The sequence below is a fragment of the Petaurus breviceps genome, unplaced genomic scaffold, assembly GCF_028583685.1.
Source record: "Petaurus breviceps papuanus isolate PSGF00001 unplaced genomic scaffold, PetGlider_PUasm1.0 90639, whole genome shotgun sequence".
In the NCBI taxonomy this organism is placed as follows: domain Eukaryota; kingdom Metazoa; phylum Chordata; class Mammalia; order Diprotodontia; family Petauridae; genus Petaurus; species Petaurus breviceps.
Window position 1 is genome coordinate 718,869 of NW_027187296.1, and position 13,744 is coordinate 732,612.

Consider the following 13,744-nt stretch of genomic DNA (forward strand, 5'->3'; position numbering starts at 1 on the left):
CAGAATTTGTTTTGCTGGAATCCATATATTCGGTACAAGAGCTTTCTTTCTTGGAGGCGGGATAGGGGTGGGGAGGAGGACTAGATTTTTATTAATTGGGAAAATAATTAAAAATCTTAAAATGTCCGTTTGCATGATTATTCCCTTCCCCAATCCCTTAAGCCTCACGTGTGGAAGGGCGGAACTGCCTCTTGGCTGGGCACAGTCCAGCATTTGCCGAGCAGCTGGTCTGCACGGATCCGCTGCCTCACCCCCTCAGCCCCGGCTCCCGCAGCTTGTGCGCAGCCGGCCCCGCCCCCGCGCCGCGGCTCCGGGGGAGCAGCCGGGCCGCCAGGGGGCGCCACGCCCTCGCAGTGCGGGAGGCTGCTGGGCAGGCGGCTCCGCGGACCGGGAGACAGAGAGAGGGAGAGGGCAGAGGCTGGGCCCGGCCCGGAACTGCGGCGGCGGCGGCGGCGGCGGGTCATGGACCGGTTCGTGTGGACGAACGGCCTCCTGGAGATCAACGAGACGCTGGTGATCCAGCAGCGCGGGGTCCGCATCTACGACGGCGAGGAGAAGGTGCGCGGCTGTCGCGGGGCGGGCGGGCGTCCGGGGCGGCGGGGCTGCGCTCGGCCGGGAGAGGCCTGACCGGGGAGCCAGCGGAGAGGCGGCCGGGGCTCTGCCTGCGGCTCGTCCCGGGGGCTGCGTTGCGGGGCTCGCCCAGCCGCCTCGGAGGGAGGTTCTCGAGAAGCCCCGGCCCCCCGGAGCGGAGGAACTAGCGGGGAGCTGCCTCCCCGCGCCGAGGTCTCTGGATATTCTGAGACGGCGCCCCCGGATTCCCTGGCACCCCAGCCTGGTTCCGCGTCCTCGCTGATTCCTGGCTGTGGCCCTTCCGGCTCCCAGCCCGAGCTCCCCTGACCCTCCTCCTGCACGCCGGGTGCAGGCATCTCTTCCCTCCCCCCTCTGTTCCCTCCCACTTCCTTTCCTCTCTCCCTTCCTCTTCTTCCCTGCCTTCCTCTCTCCCCTCCTTCTTCCTCTCTTCCTCTCCTTCCCTTCCTCCTTTCTTTTCCTGTCTTCCTCCTTCCTTTCATCTCGCCTCCCCTGTTCCTTAACCCTCTCCCTTCCCTTCTTTTTTTCATCCTTTCTTTCTTCTCCTTCCTTTCCTTCCTCCCCTTTCTCCCCCTTCCTTATTTTCCTCCCTCCTCCCTTTCCTTCCCTTCCTTCCTTCTTCCATTTCTGCCTTTTCTGCCCTGTGTCTTCTCTCCAGTCCCTTCCCTACTAGAGCAGAAAAGTGGAGGTGAGGCTGGAGTGCTGAAGAGGTGGTCGGTCATTTCCATAAGGATCACACACTTGAGTCCAGCTGCTGGTCCTTCCTGTTGACTCTGGTTAATTAAACTCGTGTTAACAGGCATTAATATTTATGGTGCTTGTGCCTTATCAACCAAAGCCAGTCTCTTTATTCCTCCTCTTCCTCCTTTTGCTAGAACAAATCAGGTCGTTCAAGCTTTTCAGTGCCTTCTATGCCCAAGATACAAAGATTTTTTTTTTAAGAAAAGAGTTACTACTTTCAAGGAGTTCATAATCAAATGGAGAAGGAGAAAGGTGCGTGTACAAAAATACTATACAAGATAGAATGTTATGTGATTCTTTCCAGGAAGGTGAGATTAAATAGTTACTGTAAGAGCCTAATGAGCTCTTTCAGCTCCTTGAATGCTTAGCAATATTCATTGGCCCCTGCATCCCACTACATTTAGAATACTCACCGAGGGGCAGATTGATTTTAAATAAACTAAAGCAGATTATTTTAACAGTAGTGTTCTGTTTTCAGCCTCCACAGATTATTAGTGCTTCTCTACCCTGCCAAAATAATACCAATGGACTGGTGCTGCAATACTTCTTCAAATGTTAGTAATAATGGTAACAACATGATTTCATATACACTAATTACATAGTAAGTTTATCCCCCATCCCCTTTTTGTTCTTAAGAATGAGCAAGTTTTTATGAAAGGAGTCACTTGACTCAGTGATTATTTAAAGTTGAAATTTATAATGTACTCAGGGGACTGTAACTTCTATATCTTGTCCCGGGGACTATATGTTTTTCTTTTAAAAATTTTATTTTTTAATATTATTTTATTTTTTCCAATTACATGTAAAGACAAATTTTAACATTCATTTAAAAATTTTGTGTTTCAAATTTCTCCCTCGCTCATGTCCCACCTCCCTAAGATGGTAAGCAATTTGATATAGGTTATATATGTGTAATCATGTAAAATGTTTCCATATTAGTTATATTGTAAAAGAAGAAACACCAAAAGAAAAAAAAAACCATGAAAAAATAAAATGAAAATAGTATGCTTCCATTCACATTTAGACTCCCATCATTTTCTCTGGATATGAATAGCATTTTTCCTCATTGAGCTTCTGGAATTGTCTTGGATCATTGTATTACTGAGAATAGCTAAGTCATTCAGTTAATCACTGCACAATATTGCTATCACTGTGTACAATTTTCTTCTGGTTCTGCTCATTTCCATTTGCATTAGTTCATATAAGTCTTTCCAGGTTTTTCTGAAATCTGCCTATTCGTCATTGCTTATAGCACAATAATATTCTATTACATTCATATACCACAACTCATATAGCCACTCCCCAATTGATGGGCATCCCTTCATTTTCCAAATCTTTGCCACCACAAAAATAGCTGCTATAAATATTTTTGTACAAGTAGGCCCTTTCCCCTCATTTTTGATCTCCTTGGGATACAGACCTAATAGTGGTGTTGTGTGATCAAAGTATCACAGTTTGATTGCCCTTTGGACGTAGTTCCAAGTTGCTCTCCAGAATGCAGAATGGTTGGATTGGTTCACAGCTCCACCAATAGTGCATTAGTGATGGGACTATATACTTTTTAAAGCAGAAGCAGAAAATGACTATTTGAAAAAATCCTATTAGCAGATCATAAAACACATACCTAGCTCAGTGAAAAAGTAATAATTCACATGTATAGTGCTTTAAGATGTATGCATCTTTTTCCTTATGAGTCTTATACCTTTTTAATCCAGTGACATTGGCCTGCTGGCTGAACCACAGATAAGACACTCCCACTCTATTCTAGCTGGAATACCCTTCTACCTTAGCTCTGCCTACTGCCTTCCCTGGCTTCCTTTAGGTCTCACTAAATTCTGTCTTCTACAGGAAGCCTTTCACAACCCTTAATTCCAGTGCCTTACTTCTGTTAATTATTTCTTATTTATCCTCCATATAGATTGTTTTTATATGTGTTTGCTTGTTGTCTCCTCAGTTAGACTGAGCTCCTTAAGGGAAGGTACTATCTTTTGCTGCTTTTTGTATCCCCGGTGCTGAGCACAGTAAAGAGGGGAACTTGTAGCCTCAAGGCCACATCTGGGCCTCTAGGTCCTCAAGTGTGACCCTTTGACTGAATCTAAACTTCACAGAACAAATCCCCTATAAACTCATGCACATGACCTCATTTGAGCCTCACAATCTCATGAAGAAGGATTTGTTCTGTAAAACTTGGACTCAGTCAAAAGGCTACACTTGATGACCTAGAAGGCCACATACGGCAGATTCCCCACCCCAGGCCTAGCACATGGAAAGAGCTTAATAGATGTTTATTGACTGACAGGTATAAGTAGTCTATTATCCCCAATTTACAGATAAGGAAATTGAGGCTGAGAAAGATTAAGTGACTTGTCTCTAGTCATATAGTTAGTCAGTATTAGAGCTGAAATTTAAACCTGGGTTTTTCATTTGAAATCTAATGCTCTTTCTACCACACCAGCACAGTTTATATAAGGGAGGGGAAAGGTACAAGCATTCATTATGTGCATATTATGTGTAAGATGCTTTTCAAATATTATCTCATTTGATTCTCACAAGAACTGTGAAGTAGGTGCTATTATTATTCCTACTTTATAGTTGAGGAAATTGAGGCAAACAGAGGTTAAGTTACTTGCTGAGGTTCACACAGCTATTAAGTGTCTGAGGCTAGATTTGAACTTGGGTCTTCCTAATTCCAGGCCCAGTGTTCTTTCTACTGCAGCACTTCATGTTCAGTAGAAAATGGCCTTTTAAATAGTTTTGCCACTCTTTATGATTACATTTTTCTCATAGCGTTATGGACTCACAGACAGAAAGTCAAGAATACATGAGTTCAAATCCTGTCTCTGATACTAGTTGACTGTTCAGATCCTTGTCACTATGTTTCAGACAAGTCTCTAACTGCCAAATATAGACAAGTTACTTTCTGCATTGGTGGAGGAAGTTTCATTTAAGTGAAATCCTTAACATAAATTTTAACATATTCCCATGGCATAAAAAAATCTGAGCATGAATTGTAGAGAAACAGAAGCTTGGTTAGTTATATATCCTCAAAATTATCCTAAAATAAAGCCGGGTAAAACATTTGCATATTAAGATAAAGGACTCTGGACAAACTAGAATTCAAACTTCTTGGAGGAAAAAATCTAAAATAAGTTTATTAAGCTTTAATAAGCTTAGCAGAATTACAGCATTATCACACACATTGTCGGCACTATCATCTCAATTCACTTTCTGTCTGTGAAATCAATGCAAGTCAACAGAATGCTTCTGACTGACAAAGTCACACAATCCACAGACAGAACAGATGAACAGAGTGCCAACCCACAAGTGTTCTCCCTCTCAGTTCTGCTTGGTCTTAGCTTATGCTTGTGCTTTTACATGTTCCTTCCTGTTCTACCCTTCCTGTTGCATCAGCAAATTCCTCCCATTTTAGAATCACAGGCAGGGCTCAAAGACACTTAAATAGCTGAAACAAGGAGCTAAGTACTTGAATAACTAAAACAAGGAGCAAAGTACTCCTTTGCTTGCCATTACAATAGCTTCCTTGGCTTCTTTTGAGACTCAGCTCAAATCCTTTCTTCTGTGAGAGGCCTTCCCTGGTTCTACCCTCTGCTAGTCCACTTATTCTGTAGACATCTGACCCATACAAGTTACCTCCAGCTGTAGAATGTGAACTCCTTGAGAGCAGGAACTATTTTTTCTGTTGTTTCTATCCGCGTTGTTTAGCACAGTGTCTGGCAAATAGTGTTTAATAAATGATTGTTTACAGATTGACTTTCTCAGGAAATATCAGTGGTGCACAGTGGCAGAACCAGGTCTCTCTTCACCTCCAGACCAAAATCTTCAGACACTCACAATTGAGATATTTCCATTTGGATTTCTTATGGTCTCCTTAAACTCAGTTTATTCACTTCTTTCTTTACTTTGTCTTTTGGTGACCTCATCAGCTTCCCTAGATTCAAGGTGACTCCCACTTAGCCATCCTCACACACTACCTCTCTTCTGAACTCCTGGCCTATACTACGAGCAAATATGTGTTAGCATCATTCCGCTAGAAGTGATAGTATCTAACATCTGTCACCTAGAATTCACCCCAAACTCCCAGCTTCCATATTTCTCTTGATTGTCCCACCATCATTTCAATCCTCAGCTTCAAAACCTAGGAGTCTTGCATTTTCTTATTTCTCCCTAACCCCCACATCTAATTCTTTGACAAGATTAGTACTGCCTCCACAACATTTCTTACATATATTCCCTTCATTCCACTTACAGTCCTGAATCCTCTTTCCTGAACCATTGTAGGAGCCTCCCAGTTGTTCTTATCTCCAGTCTTACCTCTTTACATATTAACTTATTTGATCAGATGCCAAATTAGTATTCTTACATGTGACCATTTAAAAAAATCCTTAATGGTTCTCTATCACCTCTGTGCTAGAATATAAAATCTTTAGCCTGGCTTTTAAAACCTTCCACCTACCGTTCCAGCCTTATTTATCATATTGTATCTCCAGGACCTCCCCCAGATTCTCTCTCTCTCTCTCTCCCCCTATCTCCCTCCCTCTCTTCCTCCCACCTGCTCTCCATCCCTGCCCCTCCCCCCCCAATCAAACTGGACTGTGGTCTGTTTCTTATACCTGACCTTCCATCTTCCTAATTGGTTCCTTTGCACAAGGACTTCCCTTCCTCCTCCTCATGTTTGACATATACACCTCATAAACCTACCTCATATATCTACCCTTTAGCTTTGTTCTAAGCATGATTCAGGTGCCACCTATACAAGATCTCTCTTGATAACCCCTCTCCCTCCATTGTTAATAATTCTCTTTCCCTCTTAAAATTATTTAGTATTTATTTTTGTGTGCATTTATTTTTTTAAGGGCAGTTGGGGTTAAGTGACTTGCCTAAGGTCACACGGCTACTTTTTGTGTTAAGTGTCTGAAGTTGGACTTGAACCCAGGTTCTCCTGACTCCAGGGGTGGTGCTCTATTCACTGCGCCACCTAGCCACCCCATTTGTGTACATTTATTCAGTTAATCTACACATGTTTATTAAGTACCTGCTACAAGTCAGGTAGGCTCTGGGCTATTGTATCTTGACACCATAGAAGATAAAGTTCTTGAGAGAAGCAGCTGTTTCCTTTTTGTCTCTGTATCAGTTCATAGTCCCATGTATGGCATGTAGTAGGTACTTAATAAATGTGCATGGAATTGAATTATTAACTTTTCTCCAAAGCCTGTTCCTTCTTGCTTTCACCATGTCCCTCAGTGGTACCATTAGCTACCTAGTTTTCCATTTTTTAATCCTTTCTATTTTCTTTGACTCTTCCTTCTGACTCACTTCTTACCACTTTAAAAGTTCTATCAGTCTGGCCCCTATGACATTTCTCACATCTCTCCCTTTCTATACTTCCACAGTCACCACCTCAGTTCATACTCTTGTTGTCATGAGTCTGGACTAATATAGGATTACTGCTGTTGTAATACCTTTGCAATACTTCTTCCAGAATTTGTACTCTTGTTTCCAATTCGCCCTTCTCAGTGCTGCCAAACTAATCTCCCTTATATATATAGATCCATTCAGGTCATTTCTGTCTTCAAAAATATGCCATAGCTTCTTCTTGCCTACTGAATAATGTTTGTAGTTATTTAACTGGCACTCAAGAGTGACCATAGACTGGCACCATCCTCCTTATTCTATTTTTTGGTCAAACTAGATCACTCAGTATAACTAGACTACTCTGTGTCCTCTGTAACCAGAATTTTCCTGGCTCCTATGCTCCATCTATTCTTTTTACTTCTCTTCTCCCATTTATCTTCCATGCTGTTCAGCATGTAAATCAATAGCATATAAGTATGTTATTTGAATTATTTTTTTAAGTTTTATTTTGAAAGTTTATTTTACTTTTTAGAAGGATTTTTTTTTTTGATACCACAATCACTTCCCAGTAAGGGATTCCCAAGTAAATATCTTCCTTTACTTAAAGAAAAAAGATTTAGGCAAAATTGTCTGTTACAGGAACAGTGACCAGCAAGAGAATGTCTTTCTGTCTGTATGAACATTTTTGTCTTTCCTATGCAGAATTTGCTATAAACTATTTCTAAAGTATTTACAGTATAGTAATAAAGCATAGTATTAATTACCTTTAATATAGAAATGGATGGCCATGGTCAAAAGCCTATCTATGGTGGACACCTTTAGTTAAATTTTGGGGAGAACCTGGATAAATATTGTAGTTGCACATAATGGTCAGGCATAGAAAAGAGAGAACTCCTGAATTGATTAGATGACAGATTATATCACCAATGCCATTCCTGTAGCAACTACTATGAATATGCATGCATATTTCCAGGGTAAATTTGCAAAATACAAGTAACTCTTCCTCAAAGGCAAAACCAAAATAGTAATAAATATTTTATTTATTATTATTTATTTATTAAAAGATACCAGAAAGCCAGTTCCACCATGGTAACAAAGAAGTTTATACACATCACCAATCCAGGGAGCACCAACATCCCCAAGCCTGCCCTCCGTTGGGCCTGCCCACAAACAAGCGCTCTTAGGCAAAATTCCTCCCTCTCTCACTGACACTAGCTGCTCTGCCTCAGCTCTCTCTTCCTGCTCCCCCTGTTCAGCAAGCTCCTCCTACCATGGGCGTCATGTGACTCAAGCTCTGTATGACTCACAGTCAGCTGGGCCTGAGCTCAAAGCAGGTCACATAGGCCTGTTAATGGACGGGGAAGATCTTCCTATTTCCTTAATGTTACACAGATCCAATTGAGTATTTGAGTGTATTATTGAATAATTAAGTAAAAGAGAATTTTGGCAATTCTCAATACCATCAATGAATATCGTATGATGCTTCTTTCTAGATAAAATTTGATGCTGGTGTCCTTCTTCTCAGTACACACCGACTAATCTGGAGAGATCAGAAAAATCATGTAAGTTTACATTTTTTGTATGTGTTTTTATGTGACTTACCTATCTGAAACCTTTTTCTCCCAATGGAGGGGGTGGGGAACCTCTACATGTGGCCCTCCAAGCCCTCAAGTGCAGTCCTTTGCCACATGTGACCTCAAGGCTGCAGGTTCCCCACCCCCCGAAAGTATATAGAAATATATTCATATTTATTCATCTTTAGCCTGTTGAGATCACATCTCATATGACATTCCTGAGGGAATTAGATTAGAGAGAGGCTGACAGAATTTTGTTGTCTGCTCTTATTTGCTTTCATCCAACTCCAGAACAGTCTGAATTAGTTGGATATTTTGTAGAAACTAGAAAGAATAATGGAAGCTCTCCAATTCTCTGCACTAGTCATAACCCTCTGTTGGAATGGCATTGCCTCTTGATACATGGGGCACAGCATTACATAAATGTTGTAAGAAAACAGTTTTCTCTCTAGTAGTAAGGGCACAAAACAATAATGCCCAGCTCCTCTCATTCCCATGAAAGTAAAATGGATAAAAGCTGGCCTTTCTTGTACTAACCTAGAAGGATTGTAAATTGCATTTCTTCTCCCTACTGTAGGGGGACCTGTTGGTCTTAGGATCAGAATATCTCTCGTATTTGAGGTCTAGTTCTGGGCTTGGTATAGAGGAGGTGCTGAATCAATGCCTGTTGTTTGATTGATTGGCACTTAACTAGCTGGATGACAGAGACAAGTCACTTACCTTCTCTGGCCCTCTGTTTCTTCATTTGTAAAATGGGAATAATAATGCTTGCAATACTACCTAGTAGCATAATTATAAGGAAAGTACTTTGTAAGGCTTAAAGTACTGCATAGATTTGAGTTAACCCAGCAAGATAAGAAATTTTCCTATTTTTAAAGACTTTTGGACAGGGTGATTCTGAGTTTTAGGTGGAAACTAAATTATGTAGGTCTTTCAAAACTCAACTGAGGAGTTTCTGTTTTATTCTAGAAGCATTAGGAAGCCACTGGAGCAAAATGAGCCCATGGAGTCACGTGGTCACATCTTTTTCTCTAGTATATAGGTAGGATAGACTAGAGTGAAGAGAGACCTAAGGGAGGGAAGCTAGTTAGCACAAGCTGTTGGAATAATCTGAGTGAGAGGTGATGAGGACCTGAGCTAATATGGTGGCCATGTGAGTAGAGATAAGGGGTTTGATGTGAGAAATGTTGTGAAGGTAGAATTGGCAAGATTTGGCGATATGTGACGTACAGGAGAATGAGGAGTTGAGGTTAATACCATGGATATAAACCTGGGACACTGGAAGGATGATGGTACCTCAAACAGACTTGGAAGAGAGACAGTTTAGGAGGAAAAATAATGAGTTTAATTTTAGACATGTTGAATTTAACATACCTTCAGGGCATGAGTTTGAAATGTGTTAAAGGTGTGGGACTGAAGCTGGGAAGAGACCAGGGCTAGATATATAGATCTGGGATCATCTGCATAGAGAGGATAGTTAAATCCATGGGATCTCACAAGGTTACTAAGGAAAAAGATAAGAAGGCTGAGGAAAGAACCTTGAGAAACACCCACATTTAGAGGGAATAATAGAGATTATGAGCTAACATAGAAGATTGAAAAAGATTGGTCACATAGTTAGGAAGCGAACCAGGAAACAATAACAAAAACCTAGAGAGGACAGAGTATTTAGGACAAGAGGGTGGCATCAGTGTCAAATGCACCAGATAGGTCAAGAAGGATTAACACTGAGAGAAAAACCATCATTTTTGGTAGCTAAGAGATCTTTGGCAATTTCAGAGAGAGCAGTGATGAGGCTAGAGGTTATATTGCAAAAGTTTGAGGAGTGAAAAAGTGGAGGCAGAGAGTGTAGACAATTTTTTTGTGGACTTTGGCTAAGGAAGAGAGGAGATATAACCAAGGATGTATGTAATGAAAGATTTTTAAGGATAGAAAAGGCTTGAGCATATTTGGAGATAGTAGAAGAGGAACTAGTTGATAGGAAAAGTTTGAAGATTCAAGAAAGGGGATGGTTAAGGATCCAGTCTGTTGGAAAAGATGGAGAGAATCAGATGAAATGAGCACATAGAGGATTTGGTGTTGGTGAAGAAAAGGATCATCACCACTTGGTCAAAAATTGGAGAGAGGGAGATGACGTTAAGGGGTTTTGAGATTAAGAGAAGAATGAACTTACTTTGGGTGGTACCTGTTTTCTCAGTAAAGCAGCACAGTCTTCATGGGGACTTTAGGAATAGCTTTTCTAGTTAATGAGATAATAAATCAGTTATGGAAGAATAAAAGGATTTTTTGCTGCACTGAGCTCTTTCATTACAGGGTCTTCCAGCACAGCTTAGATGATGACTTTTTGAGGATGTTCTCAGGTGTAGATTAGATGACCTTTGTAGTTCCTTACAACTCTAAGATTCCCTAATGTTTTTTTGTATTCCCTAAAGCCATTTGACTCTTCTTATTCAAAGGTGCATTATTCATGTTGTAAATTCCTCATTCTCTTCTGTTTTCTTCTGTTGTCTGCATTTTCTCACTTCTGGGAAGGTAAAAGACAACAGGTTAAATTGTTAGTTAAATTTACTTTGGTGATTTTAAAATTTTACTTACTTTTATTACTACTTAAGTCATATTAGGAGGTTTTTTTTATTTTGTTTTTTTTAGTGTCCACCCATCTGGTTTCTCATCCTTGCTCCACTACTGGTCTACCTTCTATTCTGGCCTTGCATGTCCTTGATAATTCAGAGCTTAGTCATGCCCACCATGGGTCTTTTTTGGTCTGGTATCTAAGATTACAGCCAGGCAGCATCAAAGCATTCTTATTGAAAATATTAAAGAAGACTTAAATAGTAGTGAGGAGTTTGCTGGTTAAAAACTCTCAAAAATGTTTATTCACAGTAAGGATGCTAACATTAACAATCAAGAACGGCTTTTATGCAGCATAGATTTCTCCTTGTTCTGAACTTCTGTAACTCTTGTTATCTCTGCCCCTCACTTTGCTATTTAATCATTACTTCTTGTTTTGTTACGTGATTGCCTTATGGTCCTTGTCAGAGTAGTGGGACTAAGATAGAACCTACATCCCTTCACTCTGTCCTCACTATCCTCAGATTTCCTCGGTGCTTTTCTATTGTCTTTATGTTCTATATGCTGTTTTTCTGTGTTGAGGACTTAGAACTAACCTAAGGAACTGCTTTGGTAACTTCCCCTGCCGTCACCTAAGGGAGAATGGCAGGTTTCTGCTTTGTCTTTGGGTTGGTCTTTCCCTCCCTGCACCGTCCTTTTCAGAGTAGAATGGCACATGCTGCTTAGAGTGCAATTGGTAATGTTCCCCAGGTGGCCCAGAGGATAAATGCTTATTGGACACTGAGTCCCGAATGCTGTAGAGCAAAGCACGCCGATAAATCTCACATTCTTTTATTTTGTATTTATTATCCTGTAGGAATGCTGCATTGCTATTCCTCTTTCCCAAATTGTATTCATTGAAGAACAAGCAGCTGGTATTGGAAAAAGGTAAGATTTTATATGACCCTATTTGTTGAATATGTTTTTATTAAGTTTCTCCCCTTGATGGTTGATTTCACGTTATGACATCATGCATTGCAGCTAGTGACCCAGTGGCTAGACTGCTAGACTTGGAACAGGAAGACTGGATTAAAAATCCAGCTTCACACTCCTCTATCTGCCTCAGTTTCCTCATCTCTAGAATGGAGATTATAATAGCTTCTGCCTCCCAGGGTATTGTGAGGCTCAAATGAGATATGTGTAAAGTGCTTTGCTGACCTTAAAGCACTATATAAATGCTAGCCATCATCATTAGTGTCATTATTATTATTTTATTATTATCATAGCATTTTGGTTTTACATACATGAGCTACCTGACATTGGTCAGGGCGTCCTGAATATAGTATTTTTCTATATTGCCTTCCCGACATGAAATGATGTCTCAAAGTATCTTAAAGCTTATGTATAAACTGTAAAAGTACATAAGGAAAAATGACATATCTAAATGTCTTCTCCTTGGAGCAGATTATAATGTTTACATCCCATTTTTTGTTCCTTAGGCTCCTGTAAGTGAAATCATTGATTCAGATAACTTCAAATGACCAAATATACCGAATATCAATAAGTTTAGAATCTGTTTTTTGAAAGCATGAGCTTGAGGGACACTCTGACTTCCCAGTTTTTCAGTCTGCTCATTTCCCATGACCTACTTAACCTCCATTCCACCTCAGCTAAATAAAGAGCTGGTCATAACCCTTGATCTTGCCCTCACCCACAAGTATTCATTCCACTTACATGTTCATGAACTTGGAAATTTCTTTTTCAGGTCATAATCTTTTAGCATTCTTTCTGTCTGCCTTTTAACCCTTAACTCTGTTCTTTGTCATCATTGTGACCTCTGTTCCCTCCATTCCTATTTACATCCTGCTGAATGAAGCTAGAGAAAATCATGAAACCATGCTGACTGGATCTACTACCAATTTATGGTATACATTCTGGGCCCTTGCTGCAGCAAGCATCCTTTTATATCTCCCTAATGAAATAACTATACCGCTCACCACAGTGGCTTTTTCAGACCTGTTCATCCCTCCTTAAACCTCTTGTAGCTTCCCCTCCTTTTCCCCTCTCAGCTGAAGACAGCCTCATACTTCCTAAAAAAAAATTGAAGTATATTTGCTTTCAATGCTTTCTCTTCTTTGCTCCTTATCTCAGATGTCTTAGGCTACTCTCTTGCTCTTCTCCAATTTCTCGCATGAAAAGATGCCAAAGCAAATCCTTCTATGTGTACAAGTGATAGCGTCCCATCCTGTCTTCTTTAGCAGATTATTATGCCCGCCCTCATTCATCTTTAGTCTCTATCTATGGTTGTCTCTGTCCTGCCTACGTACATACCCATATCTCCCCCATCATTAAAAAACTCACTCTAGTCATCCCCACTAGCCATTATCCTATATCTCTCTTCCCTTTCATGCCTAAATTCCTTGTGTAAGCCATTTCAGTTGGTCCTTTCACTTCCTGTCTGCATTCTGGCTTCTGACCTCAGCATTCTTTGGAAACTTCTGTCCATATACCTTCATTGCCACCTGAAATGACCTTTTCTCGATCCTTTTCTTCCTGGACTTCTGCAGACTTTGACACCCTCTTCTCCTGTATACTTTCTCCTCTCTAAGTTCTCAAAACACTGCTTTGTCTTGGTTCTCCTTCTGCCTGTCTGAACACTCTTCTATCTCTCTTGTATCTTTTTCCAGGTTTACCCCCTTAACTGCTTATTCCGGGGATCTCCCAGGTTCTATCCTGGGTCCTTTTCTCTTCTCCTTCTCTTCTTTTTCACCTGATGGTCTCGTCATCTTCTATGGATTGTTATTATCTCTTTACAGATGATTATCAGATAACTTGCCTAACCCCTAGACTCTCCTGACCTCCAGTCTCACATCACCAACTGCCTGTTAGATATCTTGAACTGCATATCCCATAGACAT

The 13,744-nt window shown here is 40.9% G+C and overlaps 1 protein-coding gene across 2 annotated transcripts in view; it reads left to right on the forward strand.

Moving 5' to 3' along the window:
* Positions 1-337: 337 nt before the first annotated feature.
* VPS36 (vacuolar protein sorting 36 homolog) overlaps positions 338-13,744 on the forward strand; it is a 42,681-nt gene continuing 29,274 nt past the window's right edge. For both annotated transcript variants that reach the window (XM_069064603.1, XM_069064604.1), the window contains exons 1-3: positions 338-558; positions 8,196-8,264; positions 11,704-11,774. In XM_069064603.1, the coding sequence (XP_068920704.1) occupies positions 463-558; positions 8,196-8,264; positions 11,704-11,774 (236 nt within the window). In that variant the 5' untranslated portion in view covers positions 338-462. The remainder of the gene's footprint in view (positions 559-8,195; positions 8,265-11,703; positions 11,775-13,744) is intronic.